The sequence below is a fragment of the Chenopodium quinoa genome, unplaced genomic scaffold (genome assembly GCF_001683475.1).
Source record: "Chenopodium quinoa cultivar QQ74 unplaced genomic scaffold, ASM168347v1, whole genome shotgun sequence".
Classification (NCBI taxonomy): Eukaryota; Viridiplantae; Streptophyta; class Magnoliopsida; order Caryophyllales; family Amaranthaceae; genus Chenopodium; species Chenopodium quinoa.
In genome coordinates this window covers 3785956-3806888 of record NW_018742461.1, presented here as the reverse complement: position 1 = coordinate 3806888, position 20933 = coordinate 3785956, and the positions used below count along the sequence as shown (strand labels likewise).

General features: G+C 36.3%; 4 protein-coding genes across 5 annotated transcripts; 1 reads left to right on the top strand and 3 right to left on the bottom strand.

Moving 5' to 3' along the window:
- The first annotated feature begins 4513 nt into the window (after positions 1-4513).
- LOC110718825 (transcription factor 25-like) lies at positions 4514-9822 on the top strand. Of its 2 annotated transcripts, none has more exons than XM_021897740.1 (6): positions 4514-4833; positions 4963-5022; positions 6149-6336; positions 6596-7128; positions 7886-8797; positions 9300-9822. In XM_021897740.1, exons 3-6 carry the CDS (start codon positions 6154-6156, stop codon positions 9559-9561), a joined length of 1890 nt encoding a protein of 629 aa, XP_021753432.1. In that variant the 5' UTR covers positions 4514-4833; positions 4963-5022; positions 6149-6153; the 3' UTR covers positions 9562-9822. The 2 variants fall into 2 exon arrangements, with proteins under 2 accessions (XP_021753432.1, XP_021753431.1); XM_021897739.1 differs by having other exon boundaries at positions 4515-4833; positions 4963-5017.
- A 93-nt stretch (positions 9823-9915) lies between these two features.
- Positions 9916-13541, bottom strand: LOC110718826 (alpha-L-fucosidase 2-like). Its single transcript, XM_021897742.1, has 3 exons — positions 12917-13541; positions 12493-12641; positions 9916-12339 (listed from the first exon to the last, which is right to left on the bottom strand). The coding sequence occupies exons 1-3, from the start codon at positions 13218-13220 to the stop codon at positions 11734-11736; spliced, it is 1059 nt and encodes a 352-aa protein (XP_021753434.1). The 5' UTR covers positions 13221-13541; the 3' UTR covers positions 9916-11733.
- On the bottom strand, positions 10285-11511 carry LOC110718983 (alpha-L-fucosidase 2-like). The gene has a single exon (XM_021897919.1). The coding sequence runs from the start codon at positions 11509-11511 to the stop codon at positions 10285-10287; it is 1227 nt and encodes a 408-aa protein (XP_021753611.1).
- A 1759-nt stretch (positions 13542-15300) lies between the features above and the next one.
- Positions 15301-20137, bottom strand: LOC110718824 (alpha-L-fucosidase 2-like). The gene is made up of 3 exons (XM_021897738.1): positions 19539-20137; positions 18026-18174; positions 15301-17611 (listed from the first exon to the last, which is right to left on the bottom strand). The coding sequence occupies exons 1-3, from the start codon at positions 19816-19818 to the stop codon at positions 15518-15520; spliced, it is 2523 nt and encodes an 840-aa protein (XP_021753430.1). The 5' UTR covers positions 19819-20137; the 3' UTR covers positions 15301-15517.
- Positions 20138-20933: the final 796 nt, after the last annotated feature.

Here is a 20933-nt window from a genome sequence, read left to right as displayed (position 1 = left end):
AAAACAATCAAGAAACTCCCGGTGGTATTTGTAAATTTACAATGTATGTCTTGAAAAATATGGGGAGGAGGGAGGACTCTTGTTATCCGGGAAAGACTCTAGGTGTTGGCAACAGAAGCAATAGAATTGGCTTGACCTGACCCGAACTAGATTTACTGAGAGAAACCTGAACCACATTTAGCCTTTTTTTTTAGGGACACAACCTGAAACTAAACTTGAGCCTGGTCCATTGACCTGAATTGCCACCCAAAACGGACAATGAATAAAATTACAAAACCAGGAGTCAAACAAAACCTATAAAGTTCTCAACCATCTCACAAGATTAAATACATGACAAGTCTCCACATGTACATGTGTGCTTTCGGGTACAAGAGTTGTTTTAATAGCTTATCAATGTTGTCACCCCCCCCCCCCACCCCTCCCATCTTTTTGTGCTTTATCCTTTCCGATTGGCTAATTTGCACACCTATAGATATCCTCAGATTTAACTTTCCATCATTCTTACTCCATCTTTACACAAATCAAAGACAAGATGTTCCAACACTGAATTATTGTACCTTTCTCCTAATAACCCTTCACCCACAGAGGCCCCAACTATCACTGAATCTGTGGTGGAAAAGCTGTGGTGATGGTGGAAGATTATAGCCTCCAGAAAGTTGAAAATAAATCTTTTTACCATAATGTTCTTCAAGTGTGGACTCGCGTGTAGTAGGCTAAAATAAAGGAGCTCATAGAGTCACAGGTATTAGGTGAGAAGTGAGATATGGTAATCAACATGAAATTATTGTGTTGCTGAGATTTATGACAAATGGGGGTAAAAAGGGACAAGAATGAGTCACGAGGCGAACAGAGAAGGGAAAGACATGAGGAAAACATTGCGGAGAGCAGTGTATGATGCCAAAGGATGAGGTGGGAAGGGGGCATTGGTTAAGGTGTGAGAAATAGGTTCTATGTGGAATTGTGGAAGAGGATGTAGCTCTTTACAAACTCCCTCTACTTTAAATGAGTATCTTAGTTGGATTGGGGACAAATATTAAATGCAGCTCTAGGAGAGAGAGAGAGAAGGCATCATTGGGGCTTGTGCCCATAAGGCATTTTGGGGAATGAAAGTATGAAAAGAATTAAGTGATGAAGAACAGAAGAAGTATTCAAATATGCTAGGAAAAGGTATTGTTAGTTTTTAAGGGTATATCGTCCAACATGATTAAAAGATGATTGCCTCACTGCTATAACTCTCTCCAACAAACTATAATCATTACATTGAAACGCTTCCTTATTATTACTCGACATTTCAACATAAATAGTATATTACATGGCAAGGCAACCCGGCTAACCTCCGAAAAAAAGATTATGTAATGGATCTAATTAAGTATGGTATGCCTGTTCAACCCCAAGCTTGAATTAGCTTAATCCTTCAAGACACCTATGAAAATTTCCAGATGATTGGAGGGAGAAATTTCTAGTAGTTTGATATGATGCAAAAGATCTTCATCTTGTAGAAAACAGGATATAGCTAAGTCACTATACTTTCTAGAAATATGCTTGTGGCTTTTCAATCAAACCCAAGTTCAAGACTCTAAAGTAACTAACTTTTAGCTAGGTTTAAGTAAACATGTCCTCTTCAGAAGATAGAAGTACCAATATTGCATGGCACACCAAATCCAAAAAAGCTAGTGTATTGACTTGCTATAACTCATACAATCCTCAACACACCAACTTTTCATACTCCAGTTGCCAATTTGGTTATTCGTCCAACATAATACCAGACCACTAATTTGCAAAGAAGTAAGGCAATACATATTGACATCACCATGGGATCTGAATTGAACTGGTAAAAGAGAGAAGATACGGGCATTATAGGTTTCAACAAGAAACTCCAACAAAATATATCATATAAATTTCCATATAATAGGGTAATAAATTTAAGGATGAATCAAGAATCATATATAAAAATCTTCCAAATCCAAGGTGAAGAATACATTGAGAAGTAAAACACGATTAAGCATAAAACTGTGAAAATGGAAAAAACAGTATTAATACGAGCAATGAGAAGTTCAAAGCATACAATAGGTAACTATTTACAGGATTAAGGAAAAGTAATGTGTAGAAGTCTGCGGTCTTGCATTATACTGTGAGACAGATAGCTAAGATATGCTTGACGCAAACAAACAAAAAACAAAGGCATAATGTCTTTAACAACAATGAGAATGTCCATAAATATATAGCCTTCTTTCCTGTTTTCTGGCAGGAAGTCATCAATCTCAAGTAATCAGCTATAATTGTTTTTCCTTTAACAAATTATGTTTTGTAATGATTTCAAATTTGATACAATTAATAATAGCCAAGAGTAATCCAGGAAAAAATAAATAGTAATTTAAACATGTTAAATGCTGGGGAGCAATATCAAAAGAAGATAATAACCTAAAGATGCAGCACCTCTGTCCTTTCGATGATCGACGCTTCCAAGCAACATCACCCATCCTCTCCATTATTCCCTATAATTCCCAATCACAACAATTCTCAACAACCAAATCCAGCATAAAGACGAAAGTAGATAAGCAATGTTAACTAAGTTATCTTATTCTCTGAATTCTTAACTGGTCTAAACAGCATAGTGTAATATTAATGTTGTTTCAATTAACAAACATAATACATATAAATTGGATGTCAATTTGATAGCATGGCAATTATCACAAAAAAAATGTCCTAGAAATGGACTCACAAATTAACTACTAGCGATCCTGACAAGAACGGCAAAAGGTACCATGGAAGAGTTCGGATACTCGCAATTCAGTAGATAGGCGTCCAGGCAAAGTTGCAGCATAGCTGAAAGGAAGCAATGACTGCGTGCATCCTAATTCTCCAAAGTTTCTACAAACAAATAAAGTTACAATTCAATTTAGAAACACAAAATTAAACAACATTGATCATTAGATATAATACAACCAGCAAATCAAAGATGTTGCATTTAGCCTCTGAATATCAGATGCATTAATAAAACGACATCCTTATTCAAAGATCACATTTTTAGAAATCCAAATTAATTGCAACAAAGTTCCCAGGAATCATACACATTTACATATGAATCACACACTCAAAATTGAACCTACATTGATTCTAAGATACAATAAATAACAACCAAGACAATAATTTATGTTCACCCTTCAACTATCTGCTACATAGTCAACTAACTAACATTATATTAACCCAACTAATACAAAATTTTTATTCAAAATCTACATTTCAGGGATTAAATCAAAATTCAATTTCAAAAAATACCCATAAGTCATTTCAGCAAATTAAATAAATTGAACCAAAATAGAGCAACATAATAATCATTAAGTAAAATGTGGATGAAAATAGTGGTGAAAAGGAAGAGAGAGAAAACGGAGTTGAGGGAGACCTGGAAGGAGCGAAGGAGGGGCGGCGAGGGCGGAGGCGAGGGGAGGAGATAGGAGGAGGACGGAGGAGAGATGGTGGTGAACGGAGAGTGGAAGTTCGAGCAGAAGACATGAAAGACCTTGACAATGAACCAAATCTTGCAGCCATTTTTATTGGTGTGTATGTTGAGTATTGACAAGCAAAAGGGTTTTGCAGGGTTTTGGTGGAGAAAGATGTTTAATTGAGAGAGAACGGAGAAATTGGGTATACTCGGAGCACGAAGTAGAGATGCGGTTAATCTAGCGGTTGTAGGATTGGTAGACAATATGGTAGATCCTATGTGGTTAATCCTCGAGGCTCGATCTACATTGGTCATTCTCATATACGCAATAAGCTAATGAATAGAGGAAATAACACGAAATGATGACACTAACTTGCATCACAAACACATGTATTAATAAAGCACTGACATAGGGAGGTTGCCTACCAATTGGTTATTGGTTTAGTGGTGATTGAGACTACACTTGGAAGGAAAGACCTGTGTTCGATCATCCGCAACAACAATTGGGAGGGGATAAAAACCTAATCACTTGGAAATTGTGTCAGGGCGACTGTAGCACATGACAAGTTACTCACTACTTTGGCTAAGATTGAAAGATTTTTTAATTTCTCTCTTGTCTTGCCCATCCATAGCTCTACCACACGTTACATTATATAAGCAATTGCCAATTTGTTACCATCAAGGAGCATGAGTGCATGATGAAAATTTGTCACCATATCTAACAATGACTTGAGACTTGATTATAGATCTAAAAAAAAGGAAAATTTGTTGAAAACAACCTTATAAATTTGATTTTTGCTACAAACTGCCTTAAAAAAATTGATAAAGCTTACCTATTAAAGCTTATTTTTGTGAGAAGGTACCACTCGCCGGATTTTAGTCGTTGACTCAATTTTTCCGTCATTAAATTCATGAGAGTAGCATGATTTTTCCCATTTTACCCTTTATTGACAAAATAACCCATAAATATCTCAATTTGTGTGTAAGGAATTGTCTCAATTTCAATATGCTTCGATTTTCGAGATGCGATTATTGCTCAATTATAGTTCAAGAGATCATTTTTGGTAATTAAAAGCTTAAGTCGAGATCGACATTGACAAAACGCCTTGACTTGTGTGCTGCATTTTCCAAGTCACGAAAAAATGTGCAGAAAGTATTTGAGTCATTTTGACGTTTCAAAAAAAATAAAAAAATAAAAATCGTGGTAATCAAATTTTTCTTCGCAGCATTTGTCTCGAGGCCTCGGCGTCGCCGACTCACTACAGCTGAAAACACCTCCGTTTTCAATTTTTGTATTTTCGTTCATCCATAATCTTCAAATTACTTACCCATCATCTAAAATCTTGAGATTCTTGATCATTTCTTCTTGTTTATCCATTTTCTGGGTTCAGGCAAGTCAATCCTACTCCTCTCTAATTCTTGTCATATCTTCTGCTATAAATTTTTATTGGCATTAAACCCCAAATTTAACGAATTTATTGAAAAATTAACTGTTTTATGCTCTTTTTCTTGTTCCGCAGTTGAAATTGCTTTTCCCCCACATTAATTCCAAGGTGGGATAATCTTAATCTCCAGGTAAGGTATTAATTTCGTTTATTTTCAGTTAATTACGTAATTTTAAGGTTTTTCTAATAATTTTGAAGTGTTTTTGCTATATATGAGTGTTTTTGTGGATTTTTTTTTAATCAGATGTACCCAATTGAGCAATAGTATTTTGAGGGTCTTGGAAGAGAATTCCTGCATTGAACTTTACATTGTATTATTTCTGTTTTGTGGCGAGCTGTGGTCCGAAATACGATTGAATTCTTGAAAACCTATCAGAAGTTCTTAAAACAAAGCTAAATTCCAGCCATGTAACTCGGGTTTGAATCGAACATGGAAATTGATCTGACAAGGCAATTTTTTTATGCTGTAAAATTGATGTGTTGGTATTTAAGCGTTGTAGTTTGGTCTTTTGAGTGACATTGGGGATAAATGGAGGTTTAACATTGCTTGACTTTGGAACTAATGTTTTGCAAGGTTTAATTCAAGCTATGTAGTGACTAAGGTAACTGGAGCCTGGAGGGGAAGTACCCAAGTATAATATGAATTACATTTTAGTTTGATCACTTTATTGAAGTATTACACACTTAGGTATCTAACATGGTCTTACATTGTGTCCCATGTGATAAATGAGGTTGTACTTGTCTGTGGCAGTAAAGGTACCAGAGTCTGGATGAATTAGAATCTGGCATTGCCTATTTGCTTCCATGTAATGAACAAGGATGGTAAACATGTCTTGTTGATTTTGTATGGCATGTCAATGAGATATGGAGAAGCATTTGCTGCTTCCTTTGAGGATAAAATCTTTTCCTGTGTTTAGTGGTTGGTTTTTGTAAAGTTTTTCTCCTTTCCGAAGGCTGAATATTGGTATATTGCTTATGTATATCGAAATATCTTTCATCAGCCACTTAAAATTGAATGTTTAGGTGTCTGAAAGATGGAAAATGAAGTTGAGTCTTGACTCTTAAGTCCTTCATTTTTCCCGCAGCCTTACTCATTCTGTAAACCATAGTAATTTTGAGGCACTTATTACTGGCATCTAAAAAGATCGTTGTGTTGCTTACTCTTTTTGCAAGATGCTATATATCTTTGCCAATTCATTTCACCCTTTCTTTTTTACTTGCTTGATAGCATTGACCTATTCTATAATTCTATATTATCCAGGGAATATGTCTGGTCGGCTATTAAGAAAAGTTTTGAAGGAACAAGAGCAAAGTCAGAAACAAGAGGGTGATGTTATTGCAGAAGAGCTTCAGGAGGAACTTGATGATGATGAGTCTGACTCTGATGCTCAACCTAAAAATCCATTTGATCTCCTCAATGATGATGATGATGACCATGAGAATGACCAGGTTCTGTTTCTTTGCTGCACGTTGAATAAACATTTAGATAACAAAGTTCTTTTCATGAGATGAAAGATCCATTTGTCTATCTCATGTAGAAGAATAAGATCACTACTGGAAAAAGGAGAATTACTTCCTGAGTCCCTGTGCTTGGACTTTTTACCAACTGCATATAAGAAGCACTTTTTGTCTCCTCAGCAGTTGGTAGCATGAATTTATGATTTACTGTTCTTCAATCATATGACTTTTTTCTCTATTACTGCCGCAGGAAGATGAGTCCAGTGCCATAGATGATGCCTTGGATGATAAGATCAATGATTCGGGATCTGTTGTGAGAAGCTATGCCCCTACTGTTCCAGCATCTAATAAGAAATCTAAGAAGAAGAAAAAGAAGAAAAACAAAGAGGCTTCACTCTCAAATGCTGATCGATCTAAAAAGTCTGTGGAGATTGATATAGAAGCTTTATCTCTTGATATTGATTCTGCTCCTGAAGCTAGTTCCAGTAAGAATGTCAGAGCTCGTGATACTGTTATTAAACAGTTCAAATCCTCCATTCTGAAGGTGGATCCTAAGTTCTTGAATGCTGAATATGAGCTACGAAGAATATTTGGTTCAAAGGTAGTGAGCTCGTTTGAGAACGCTAATCAAGGCAGCACTTCTAGGCAAGTGCGTGGTGGAAGACGTGGATTGTACAGCCACAAAAAGTGTATTCTTGTCTCCCCAAATGGTCACTGGCCGCGATGGGATGGGTCTCTTTCAATGGAGCTTTTAGAGACTAAAGACGGGAACAATTACTTTAGGTAGATATCTTTTTTATTTGTCATATTCATAAAATGCTTTACTGCATTATGTTACAATTTAGTTGCTTGTTGAGTCTCCATAATCTCCGCTCCCTTCTTTTGTGCTGTTGCTATCTCTGTTCCCTTCTCCATAATTAATAGCTGCACAATATCTTTAACCAAGTAATGTGGATTTAGTCAATTTGCCATTGTAGAATTTGAACATATTGTGTTGGTTTCTGTGCTGCAGCTTGCTGCCTTTGGGTGATAGATTGTTGATAAAGGTGGGCATGGGGAGGGTTTATCTTTTCTCTATAAAGGGAAGATGGATGCTCAATGCACTTAGGGTCTGTAAAACCTTTTGTATCAGAAATAAATTTGTAGATCAATTTTGGTGGCAAACTTGTTTCACCTATTATTAGTTGGAATTTAATACCTATGTCCTCTCATGAGGAGAGGAATACATCTCCTACTCTGAAAAACAACTCATTTTCGTATATTGCCTTGACAATATTAATACTAAACCCTTTTACCAGCGGTTCAGTTACAACTTCCAAGTTATACTGCGAAATATTATGATTTGGCGTTTTTATCGCAGACTCAGCTAAAACTTATGAGCTAGGTTCCAGGAATTTTTTAAAATTGTGAACAATTAATGAGGTGTTCTGCTTTGACGTTTTAATGTTTATGGCTTTATGCTTCAGAATAAGTAGCAGAAAATTGTAATATGTTGCTATGATTTTGTAGTTCTTTACTCTTATTTCCTTGTATGATGTAGATATGTGCACTCAGCTTCGTACAGCCACATTCAAAGGGCTTTTGAAGCTGCCAAGGCAACCCATGATCTGAATGGTGTGGCAAGCATTTTGATGCACCATCCTTACCATGTGGAGTCACTTATGACATTGGCAGATTACTTTAGATTTACAGGTGAACATCAAATGGCAGCAGATGCTATTGCTAAATGTTTGTATGCTTTGGAGTGTGCATGGCATCCTATGTTCAGTCCCTTGCAGGGAGATTGCCGACTGGAATGTACCCATGAAACAAACAAGCCGTTGTTTTCTACACTTTTTGGTCACATGAAGAACTTAGACAGGCGTGGTTGTCATCGATCTGCTTTAGAAGTCTGCAAATTACTACTTTCACTTGATCCTGCAGATCCCATGGGTGCGATGTTCTGTATTGATTACTTCTCCCTGAGGGCAGAAGAATATGCATGGTTAGAACAATTTTCTGATGAGTATCAAAGTGACAACTCTTTATGGAACTTTCCAAACTTTGCTTATTCTCTTGCCATTTGTCAGTTGTTTCTTGAGCGTGACTCAACTGCCAAGAATGGTAAGAATTTGCAAGACATAGAGACTTCATCTGGTCTGATGAAGCAGGCTTTGATGCTTCACCCTCCAGTTCTTAGGAAGCTAGTGGATAAGGTTCCCTTAAAAGACCAGGCATGGACAACCATAACGAAAAATCCTTTCTTCAAATCTGAAGATACAGGAATTCCATCTTTGGATCACCTAATCAGGATATATATTGAGAGAAGTTACATCATTTGGAGGCTGCCTGGCGTGCAGAAGTTGTTGAAGGATGCTGCTCTAGGTGTGATTGAATCTCTGAAGCATGATTCAAGTGAAGCTAATACATGGGCTTGTGTTAGAAAAGAAGCGTTTCCCTCAGACAAGAATGAGTAAGTCTTACAATAATGAAAGAAATTGGTTTGTGAGCCCGTGACTTAATGACCACCTGGTTTACCTCCCCTTCCCCCTAAATATAATAATCTCTCTCTCTCTCTCTCTCTCTCTCTCTCTCTCTCTCTCTCTCTCTCTCTCTCTCTCTCTCTCTCTCTCATGAGTTTTGTTTCTGGTTATTTTTAAAAGTGATTTTCAACACTTCAATGGTATTTATTTTGATCATGATATAAATTGTGCAAATGAGACTGTTGAGGTTTCTGGCCATATTTATCTGAATTTGGAGCATACAGTCCCATGCTGGTGGCATATATAGGGAGTTAGAAAATTAACAAAGAAATTACATCATATGCTGAAATATTATGCGACATTTGATTTCCAAGTCATCTGTAATTGATTAATCATAGCACTACCATGTTTGAACTACCTTTGTGGTTTAGATACAAATTTTATTTTTTTTCTTGCAATGATTTTCCCTTATATTGTCTCCTTACTTTTCAGGTATGGACATTTGATGGTTTCAGAATTCTCTGATACTGTAGCCACCATGCCACCTGAAAACCTGCAAAATTTCATGGTGCTAGACCCAAGGATGAGAGAGATGGTAGAAAATCAGGAGCAGGGTGCCAATGTGCAGGTTCGTGCCCCACGCGAGTTGGCTGATCGCAGTCCGTTGGTTGTGTTATTTGAATCATTGCTTCCATGGGTAGATTATGGAGCTGATGAAGCTGATAATGACCAACCCCACCATCAAGATAACTAACATCTTTGATTTTCAAAGTCCTCTAGTTTTCAGGTGATTTTGAGACTGGAAAGTTTTCCATTATACTTGTATACATCAGAGAATTTAAATGATTTATCTGCAATGCTATGTAGTGTGACGGAAAGAGATTCTCTTCTGTCTGAACAAATACAAGGAAATCGTTTTTGGGGTATCTAGGATTGAATTGTCTTATTTCTTCTGATCTAGCTGGCTTTTTTGCAACCAGCCCCCCAAAAATCACAAGCTCTTGAGATTTTTTTCCTGCTTTACTGTGAAATTATGTTAATTAACAGTGCTTCTGACAGGCTTGAGTGATTTATTTAGCTGATAGGCAAGTAATATTTTTGGACATTATCTTGCCTCCTTTTAGTATATTTGGAGATTTGAACTCCAGTATAGGAGATAATAATCTCCTTTTTCCTGATAATTCATAGATATTCTTATCAATTGCTGTATCAATCTTCCTTTTCTGATGCTCCATAGTTTCATACTTCAATTTGGAGAGAATGAAAGAGGAAAATAATTTTGTGCTTATTGCTTTTAGTAATTCGGAATCAATAGTTCTTGGAGGATAGAGGTAAAAAAAATCATATATATTATATGTATATCTCATGAACATCAGAAATGAGAAGTGGCACTCTGAAGAATCAGCTTTCAGCAAGCAATTGAAAAATGAAGACCCTGATCAGGGTTGATTCCTTTCTGTATGTATAAAAGAAAGAATTATAGGAGAGATTGTGCGTTCACACATCTCAATTTCCTATCAAATGTGTATACTGTACCAGGTAAGATGTTTGCCATGACTGTAGTACCTCTATAATTTAGTCTCTTCACAGAATTAGACCCATTTGACCAAAGACCAACTTCATGCAGATCTCCATCAGTCCAGCATATATTAACTGTCACGCCGCCCCGAGCCCGCAATCCTTTGACACAACCATTAGTCCATTTGTCTCTTGGAAGTGTGGGCAACAAGTAAAGATCTTTTACAGTGCTCTGAACAAGCATTTCTGCTATAGCAGCAGAAAATCCGAAATTTGCATCAATTTGAAAAGGTGGGTGTGCCCCGAACAAATTACTATAAAGCCCTCCTTCGTAGCTGCCCTCACGGTCAGGATCCACCAAGTCAAACAAATGCTTGACCATCCGGTAAGCATGCTCACTGCTACGCAGATGTGCCCACAGTGCAGCTTTCCACACCGTAGACCACCCAGGACCCTCTTCTCCTCGTTTATAAAGACTGTAATTTGCAGCTTTGCAAATATCAGGATTTTCCTCTGGAGTTATCGAATGCCCCGGAAATATACCAAACAAGTGTGATACATGTCTATGATGTGGATCAGGGTCCTCGAAATCTTGAGCCCATTCCATTAGAGAGCCATCCTTAGCGATTCTATAAGGTGGTAGTTTTGCCTGAGCCTTTAAAACATTTCTGACAAGATTATCTCCAGTTCTTCCCAATGCTTCAGCAGCAGAAACAATTATGGAAAAGACTTCTTTAGTTATAGCCACATCCATGGTTGACGAATAGCTCACACTTGCAGTCTTACCATCTGATGCTGTAAATGTATGTTCAGGGGAAGTTGAAGGATTAGTTTCTAAGTACCCATCTTTTCCTTCTATCCACCAATCCAACAAAAATGAAGCTACACCTTCTAGTAATGGGTATGCCTTGTTTTCTAGAAAGTTCTTATCCATTGTATAGGTATAATGTTCCCATAAGTGGGTCGAAAGCCAAGCCCCACCCATCGGCCACAAGGCCCAGACTGCTTGCCCGCTATCAGGTGATGTTTTTGCCCATATATCAGACACTTGGTGTGCAACCCAACCACTAGCTTTGTAGTTTACACTTGCGGTTTTCTTCCCATTAATTGCAAGGGCAGACAAGTAATCAAACACTGGTTCTTGTAACTCATGAAGGTTGCAAGAAAGTGAAAGCCAGTAGTTCATCTGTAGATTGATATTCAGATGAGGAGCTCCGTTCCAAGGTGGATAGACATCCTTACTCCATATCCCTTGCAGATTTGCAGGCTGAGTTCCTGGTCTCGAACTAGAAATTAATAAATATCGACCATACTGAAATAACAGTTCCACCAAAGAAGGATCTTCATCAGTCTGAAATGATTGCACTCTCTCTGCTGTAGAAATTTTTTCGTCTGCCTTGCTGATTTTTTATAGCTGAAGTGAAACACGGTGAAATAGTTTCTGATAGTCATCCAGATGACGGGCATAAAGAGTGGAGTATGGAATGTTATATACCGAATTCATCCTACTGAGAGCTTCTGAAGTCGGGTTTTTCTTTGAATCTGAAGGTTTAGTGAATGGCCCATTAAATGAAGATGATGCCATTAAAAGTATGACTGCAGAATCTGCCTTTTCTACTCTTATTTTCTGTCCTTCTAGATGATGTATTATACCTCCTACACCACTTATTTGCAAATTAAGAACCAAAGAAAACTGAATTCCCTTTGGATAGCCGGAGCAACTCCCTTCCATAATGATCTGGTTTTTGTCATTAGTGTAAGAATGATGATCCAATTTGCTATCCAAAGAGGCTATGAAGGAGAGAGCACCTTGTTTACTCGACGAGATCTTGGTCACAATCACCTGATCAGGATTTGAAGCGAAGTGTTCCCTTGTGAACTCTACATCACCAACAGAGTATCTCACAGTAACAGTTGCAGTATCCAGGTCTAGCTCCCTATGGTACATGTGTTCAATGTGTGTAGAATTGTGGTCTTCAAAGTCCAGTATGAGATCGCCCAAAAGTTGGTAAGCCTTCACATGTAACAAACTTAACAAAATAAATTACAACCTCAGCATTATAAGTTATAAACTATGCTTAGTGGAAGATAATCCTTTTGTCTCAAAGCGAGTTAACACTTTTTTTTTTGTACATTTAACAGCAATAGCTCTGGAAGAGGAACTTACATCAGATGAATCTCCTGAGAGCTCCTTGTCTGCGAAAGCAGTAGCTTCCGAATATTTTCCTGTATCGACGAGCTTTCTCACATTTGCTAGCGCCTTTGGAGCATTTGGATCTGTGTAGTTTCCTGGGATGCCGGTCCAAAGTGTGTCATCTGTGCAATGCATCAAGGTTTGTTTAGTCATGTTTAAACTTCTATCACACTATGACAGACCAAATCTATGTTACAATACTTTGACTATCCATTTTAATTGAATATACTTTTTGTTGATGTATGCATGTTTTGAACCTCTTAAAAGGCCAACATTACTAATGATGACATAAAATATGTTCAAGTATATATGTATATGTTAAATTTGTGAATATGCTGTTATTTTACCGCTAATTCTTAAAGAATGAAAATGCTATTAAGAGCAAATTATGACATACCACTTAAATTAATAATCTCAGATGAAACACCACCATGTACCATAGCACCAAAACGTCCATTACCAATAGGAAGAGCATCAGTCCAATTTCTAGCTGGCCTTTTGAAGATAATTTTAAGAGGCCTACTTTCTTCATCTCCCATTACCAAACTTGTTGAAGGTTTCCATAATTCTTTCTCCCATGGCTTCCTTGACACTCCCCAATCACCGCGTTCCTCCATCGCCCCAAAATGACCCAATATCAAAAGAGAAAAAGATAGGAAAAGACATAGAGGAAGAAGAAGAGAGAGTTGGAGAGGATCCATGCTATAATAATCAATAATGCAAAATATTCTAAGGTGAGTCTAATATAATATATTGCCCCTTTGGCATAACATAATTGGGTTTTTTTTTGTTTGTTTGTTTATATTTTGAATTATGGAGTTGATATTCTAGTGATGTGGTCCTTTGCTTCATGAATAATGTTTAGTTTTTGGAGCTTGTGAATGATGTAATTTGTCCACCAAAATTTCAGAACTTTTTACTGGAAATTCTTAACTGTTTTTCGGTAATTTAATATTTATGAATTGTTAGGATAACTTTGACGTAAATCATGCTTATATTGGTCTCATGGTCTGTGTAGTAGTTTGCTGATGTTACAATAATGTAGTATGTAAACATGTATAATTATGTGAAACTATTTGCAGCTTTGCACAAACCCTATCTCTTCTTGTTCCCAAAATCTGAGTGTTAAATGACAAATTTTATTCCTTGAGCTAAGAAAAAGGCACAACTCATGTTGTTGGTTGCGTAGTTACCCTCTTGCAGTCTAATAAAACCAATTTTTGGATGATTGGATGAGAATCATATTTATAAAATGTATACGTAAACTTAAATTTATCATATTCTGTATACTTTTCTAGCCCCTATTTACTTTACACTTCGTATTAACTTTGTACTTCATATTAACTTTACACTTCGTATGTATAAGGATTACGTGTTTAATTTCACCTCACGTAAAGTTTTTGAAAATAAGCTATACATATATCAGCAATCTGCATGGGCCATATTAAGTGTGTGATATAGTAGCTAGTGATGATGCCTCAAGGAAGTGGTTAAGATAATATCTTTCGTGAAAGGGACGCATCTAGCTGGATTGATTTCCTTCCACGTTTTGGAAAATGAACTTGAGAGGATTTTTGGTTTAGTTTGATTGCAATGCAACTTGCATTCCCTTCTTTCTAATGGTCCCATTATCTCTTTGTTAGACATTATAACTATAAAAATGAATACATTCAAGCCATTTTTTAAAAAAAATTTTGAAAAATATAATAAGCATAAATTATGCTTTGCTACTTACGTGTACATATCAACAACAATAACAATTGTTTGGACCACCTAGTAAGAAAGTTATTCTAATTTAACCAATTGCCTTAGATTTGAGCTTTGAGAATGCACCATACGGGTTGGTCATACTGGATATGGTGAAATTTACTAGTAGCCGTAGTAGGGATGCACCACTTGATCCATGTGATTATGTAACATGTAAAAGAAGAGCGAATTACATTAGACTATCGATAAGATTGTTATTTTGGATGTCAAATTGTTTTGTACCGGAAATGTTACATTTGTTAAAAAACTTTCATAGTTGTCTCATGTTAATAAACTAGATAGGTTTTGGATAATATCTAACTTGCCTCACTTGTCATCCTCTTATAATTTTTGTGAGTTGTCCTCTTAAACGGTTATGTTGTCATACTAATTTGTCAATTTCTTTTGTGAGATTTCTGGTCTTTAAGACTTCTATTTATCCTTGCAGAATGTAAAATGATCATTGTCATTCATGTAATAATGTCAAAGGTGGTCATAATCAATGTATTTGCTTCATAAACTGAGAGTAATTATTTTTAGTTGTTCAGCTAACATTATGGGTCTACAACAGTCCTTATAATTACATGTCATTTGGCTTAAATATTATTTAATGCATATCCATCATTTTTAAATTACCTTCAAATTTATATTTAGTTCTGAAATTTGTTCAATGATTGATTGTTATATGTGAGCAAAGGACCCATTCACTATTAATTATACCACTAATTTTCTTCACTCACCTGTCACCTCTATTAGAAAAAACAACTCACCCTTGCTCCTTCAACTGCTTCAAGTATAATCTGACCTTAGTTACCACAATTTACGAATGATCTGCTCATCTATCTTAGGGGCAAAGAATGACAAGCTAAAGATATGGCCGAATTTGTAAACAGAGGACCTATAATTGTCTGAAAAACTGCTACTGTAAACGTACACGAATGACAACCATTACATTGGATGTGGAATTCTGCTTCAGTCCACCCAAGTTAATATTGTTTGTAAACATGAATCACTTAATTTACGATCCATTGTTAATGCTCCTGATCAATAATTTATCATTGCTTTCAAGATAAAAGTTGATGATACAAAATTTCTAAATCAATGTAAGCACCAGTAATGAGGAACTATGTTCCTTGAAAGAATTAACAAGAATAGTAGCAAAATGAATAATTCCCTTGGCCATAATGCTAGAGCTTCTTCCCTGCATCTATATGTGTTGAGTAATCCAAGTATGATGGAAGAAATCTACTAACTACTTACGAGAAAGTATGCTTAGGCACTTTAATCGCCTGTCAAAACTGTAGACTTTACCGGGAGAAATCTGTGTTGTAACAGTAGTACCTTTATAGTGCAATCTCTTGATAGAAGAGGTGTCATCTGACCAAAGCCCAACTTCACATAACTCTCCCTCGCTCCAACAAATATTGACTGTCAAACCACCTCGAGCCTTCAGTCCTTTGACACAACCAGTTGGCCATTTATCCCTTGGAAGCGCAGGCAACAAGTAGAGATCTTTTAGAGTGCTCTGAACTAGCATTTCTGATACAGCAGCAGAAAAACCAAAATTTGCATCTATCTGAAACGGAGGGTGTGCTGAAAATAAGTTGCTGTAAAGCCCTCCTTCAAAGTCTGCTTCTCGATCAGGGTCTACCAAGTTGAACAAATGCTTGACCATCCGATATGCATGCTCACTGTTACGCATATTTGCCCACAGTGTAGCTTTCCATACAGTAGACCATCCAGGGCCATCTTCTGTTCGTTTGTAAAGACTATAATTTGCAGCTTTACAAAGATCTGGATTCTCCTCAGGTGTTATTGTATGACCTGGGTATATTCCAAATAAGTGTGATACATGTCTGTGATGTGGGTCAGGGTCCACAAAATCTTGTGCCCATTCCATAAGTGTACCATCCCGAGCTATTCTGTAAGGTGGCAGTCTTGCCTGAGCCTTTAGAACTTTCTTGATAAGATCATCTCCAGATCTGCCCAGTTCCTCAGCAGCAGAAACAATTATAGCAAAAACTTCTTTAGTTATTGCAACATCCATGGTTGATGAATAGCTCACACTTGCTTGCTTACCATTCGGAGCAGTAAACATATGCTCGGGAGAAGTTGAAGGGTTACTTCGTAGATACCCATCTTTTCCTTCGATCCACCAGTCTAACAAAAAAGATGCTGCTCCTTCAAGTAAAGGGTAAGCTTTGGTTTTAAGGAAGTTTTTGTCCATGGTATAAGTATATTGTTCCCACAAGTGAGTAGAAAGCCAAGCCCCACCCATTGGCCACAATGCCCAAACTGCTTGCCCTCTATCAGGTGATGTCTTTGCCCAAATATCAGTCACTTGGTGCAAAACCCACCCACTAGCTTCGTAGTTTATGCTGGCGGTTTTTTTCCCATTGGCTGCAAGGAAAGACATAAAATCAATCAATGGCTCCTGCAACTCATGAAGGTTGCAAGGAAGAGAAGGCCAGTAGTTCATCTGAAGATTTATATTCGTATGAGGAGCACCATCCCATGGTGGCTCAATATCCTTATTCCATATTCCTTGCAGATTTGCAGGCTGAGTTCCTGGCCGAGAGCTAGAAATCAACAAGTATCGACCATACTGAAACAATAGCTCCACCAAAGATGGATCTTCATCAGTCTTAAATGATCTTATCCTCTCTGCAGTAGGAACTGCTTCATTTTCTTTATTAGCAGTCTTGCTACTTTTCGACAGCTGAAGTGAGACACGGTGAAAGAGTTTCTGATAGTCATCTAAATGACGGGTATAGAGAGCAGAGTATGAAAGATTACAAATTGAGTTCATCCTTGTTAGAGCCTCTGAGGTTGGATTTTTCAAGGAATCTGAAGGTTTTGTGAATGGTCCATCAAATGAAGATGATGCCACAAGACGAACTATTGCAAAATCTGCATTTTCAACTCTGAATTTCTGATCCTCTATATTGTGTATTACCCCACTATCACCACCAATTTGTAGATTGAGAACCATACAGAACTGGATTCCCTTTGGAGAGTCGTCAACTTCATATATTTTTGGTGGTATCCTTTTACCACGGCAACTTCCCTCCATAATAATCTGGTTTTTGTCGTCAGTGTAGGAATGATGATGCATTTTGCTATCCAAAGACACTGTAAAGGAGAGGGAGCCCTTTTTACTGGATGAGATCTTGGTCACAATCACTTGATCGGGATTTGACGCAAAATGTTCCCTCGTGAACTTCACATCACCAAGTGAGTAATTCACAGTAACAGTTGCAGTATTCAGATCTAGCTCTCTTTGGTAATTATGAGTAGAATTATGTTCATGGAAGTCCAGTTTGAGATCACCCAAAAGTTGGTAAACCTACATATATAATAAGCATACTGTTTGTATTACGATATTGCAACAATCATTTCATGTTAATAAGATGTATCTTAAGCAAACATGCATAAATTAAAGGTTGATAGTTCATGTTCAAATACTAGCCAAATCTAGGGGATGAAGGATGCTTAACATTATTAGTTTTAGAATTAATCCAGCGTAATCAGAGCTGTTTCTGGAGGCAAGCATAGAAAAAAATAAGGCTGTCCAAGACTAACAGCGCTAAAGGAGGGTATTCCTTAGGGTAACTCACAATCATTCTTCTAAGATGAGCATTAGCCAAATATTGAACATACATAAGATGAGTATAGCCTTATTTTACACTAAATTGATGTTAACAAGCTTAAGTTTCATTATTCACAAGATATAGCTAAAGAAAGGAATGGAGGAACATACATCAGATGGTTCTCCGGAAAGCTCTTTGTCTGCCACAGCAGTAGCTTCAGAATAGTTTCCTTTGTCGACGAGCTTTCTCACAGTTGCCAGTGCCTCTGGAGCACTTGAATTTGTATAGTCCCTGGGAATGCCGGTCCAAAGTGTGTCCTCTACAGATCATAAACAAGGTTCTTGTTTGAGCAATTGATTTGTTCAGTTTCAAATTTCAACATCAGAACCAAACTAACGTTGTTACTCAGACTCTTCATTCACCTCCAAATATGACATCAAATTCTAACAATTCAAATTAAGCCGATATGTTATCTTAAGTGTAAGACTGTGTATATTCAACCCCAACTTACCCGACTAAGGCGGGAGCCTATTTAAGTCATTTGTTGCCCTGCCTATTTCACACTAATATCTAAGTCTTAAACATAAGGATCTGGAGGGCCTATATACACCACAAATGACAAAGGAATAGCTATGTGTACCCATTATTAGTACCCAATCCAGCATAGCAATGTTAGTTAAACACTAGGGAATTTGGGATGCATAACATAGACGAGAATCAAACTTGGAGATGAGTAAATAATTCTAGTTTTCCCCTTAGGAAGCAAGTTTATCTTGAAATCATTTACCTAATACTTTCTTCGTCTATTAAAAATTGCCACAATTTCCTTTTTTATTTATTCCTTAAAATTTGCCCCATTTTTTCTTTTTTATAGTTAACGTGATGATACCGTGTACTTTATTTTCTACCCCAAATCAAAAGGATAAAACTACGTCCTAACTCAATACAACTCTTAAGAAAACATGGGACGAACATTAAGAAACGGAGATAGGAGATAGAAATATCAAGCATATAATACACATAAACAACCAATTCAATTATTCATCCTTTGAGCAAATCAAGGAATTGGGCCATTGGATAGATAAATCTTGGTCAGGTACATATTCAGAGACAAAATGCAGCTACATTCAGCGATAGTTGCAATTATTTTTTGGCTTGTTTTGTGACATAAAGTATCTACTAGTACAATAATTAATTATATCTATGCCGTATCTATGACACCACCCACTAATGAATTTTTATAATGTAATTAATTTATATTTAATTTATTACAGAATAACACATTCCTTATTTCCTTCAACATAGAATCACCTGATAGTAGTTCCAAAATGAAGAAGATGAAACTCCAAACTTGTAAAGAAAAATAGACATTTTTTTAAATCACAATGCTAGATCTTACCACTTAAACACACTAATTAAACCCCCATTGCACAAATTGGTACTCCATATACCACATTTCTATTTATGTACGTTCCAAAATAATAAGTTACTTTCTAATTTACAGTATTTACCCAATAAGTCAAAATAGTTAAGAATCTATAATCTGTATGTTACACTAGTTAAACCAACCCGACTCCAAACCAAATGTGGCGTATTATTTAGAGACAAAAAGAAGTACAACATTATCGAACCAAAATGCAAGTCCAAGGAAAAAAGAGTGAAGTAAAACATAACATAACATACCATTGAGATTAATAACCTCAGAAAGAATCCCACCATGAATCATAGCACCAAGACGACCATTACCAATAGGAAGAGCATCAGTCCAATTCCTAGCACCATCTTTAAACATAATCTTAAAAGGCCTAATTTCTTCATTTTCCAACGATAATCTTCTAGTTGGTTTCCAAAATTTACCATCTTTAGGCTTTTCATGTTCAAGAAATGTACCAAAAGAACCTAAAAAAAGAAGAGAAAAACAAAGAAAAAGAAGAAGAAAAGAGTGAAAATGAAAAGGGTCCATGTGAAACCTTGTGTAGGTATGAAAAAGTGGGTGGGTCTTGTTGATTTTATGGCATTTTTGGCGTAATTTAATTGGGTTTATGGAAAAATGAGGGGTATTTATTATTGTTCAGAAACCGACAGTGCATGGGACTATGGCCCTCTGGCTGTTGCTTACTGCTGTATTGGTTGGTGCTTGTGATGAGAGATTGGGTTAGCTTTTGACTGTACGGGCTGTTTTTACTCTATCTCGTCTCTTAACAATTGTCTCATTTTAACTCTATTTGTCTCTTAACGATTATTTTATTTTTATTCTTTGATTTATTGTAAGAGATTTATCTCATTTTATTTTAATCTACACGTTCGATTCAATTCTTAATAAAGCGAAAGAAGAAAATGCATTTGGTTGAAAGAGAGACAAGAAATATATACATTTAAGGATAGAGATTTCTTTGATTAAGGACAGTAAGATAATGCTTGCTTAGTTGTAATTTGGCTAAGTGTCATATTTATCTTTGTATCATATCTTCCTTAGTTGTATATTGTTGCATATAGATTGATTGCTTTCCATAAATATTATTTTTTACCTAGAAAATTGATCCTTTTTAAGCAAATGATTATCTTCCAATTTGCAAGGATTAGGACACTTTGTAGTGTATCCTCCTTGCAATATTAAAATTTAAAAGTGCCTTTGTGAACAATAATTTCTTAAGCTTCAAACATTATCATTATCACATATGGAGTATACAAAAGTAAAGTTCTTTATTTTTTCTCCTGGATAATAGACAAATCTAATATGTATTCATGTACAATTTTTGAAAACTTTTGAATAATGATTTTGGACTCATACCTATATATTATTTCACATCGAAAAAAGACGAGAGAAAAAACTACCTCGTACTTTATATATAGACGAGTACTATTAGGCACCTTTCACTTCACCTTATTTTGTTGAACTGAAATTATTTTTACTGAACTGAAATTATTTTTGCTGAACTTAGATTATTTTTACTGAACTGAAATTAATTTTACTGAACTGAAATTATTTTTGCGGAACTGAAATTAATTTTACTGAAGTGAACTGAACTGAACTGAACTTATTTTACTGAAGTGAACTTATTTTTACTAAATATTATA

Bases quoted from the DNA above. Each gene is read 5' to 3' on its own strand.
- LOC110718983 (XM_021897919.1), bottom strand. From the start codon at position 11,511: ATGAACTACTGGCTTTCACTTTCTTGCAACCTTCATGAGTTACAAGAA.
- LOC110718825 (XM_021897740.1), top strand. From the start codon at position 6,154: ATGTCTGGTCGGCTATTAAGAAAAGTTTTGAAGGAACAAGAGCAAAGT. The intron at 6,337-6,595 runs GTTCTGTTTCTT...TTACTGCCGCAG, and splicing joins ATGACCATGAGAATGACCAG to GAAGATGAGTCCAGTGCCAT. The intron at 8,798-9,299 runs GTAAGTCTTACA...CTTACTTTTCAG, and splicing joins TTTCCCTCAGACAAGAATGA to GTATGGACATTTGATGGTTT.
- LOC110718824 (XM_021897738.1), bottom strand. From the start codon at position 19,818: ATGGACCCTTTTCATTTTCACTCTTTTCTTCTTCTTTTTCTTTGTTTT. The intron at 18,175-19,538 runs GTATGTTATGTT...TATGATCTGTAG, and splicing joins TGAGGTTATTAATCTCAATG to AGGACACACTTTGGACCGGC. The intron at 17,612-18,025 runs GTATGTTCCTCC...TTATATATGTAG, and splicing joins TTTCCGGAGAACCATCTGAT to GTTTACCAACTTTTGGGTGA.
- LOC110718826 (XM_021897742.1), bottom strand. From the start codon at position 13,220: ATGGATCCTCTCCAACTCTCTCTTCTTCTTCCTCTATGTCTTTTCCTA. The intron at 12,642-12,916 runs GTATGTCATAAT...TGCATTGCACAG, and splicing joins TGAGATTATTAATTTAAGTG to ATGACACACTTTGGACCGGC. The intron at 12,340-12,492 runs GTAAGTTCCTCT...TTACATGTGAAG, and splicing joins TCTCAGGAGATTCATCTGAT to GCTTACCAACTTTTGGGCGA.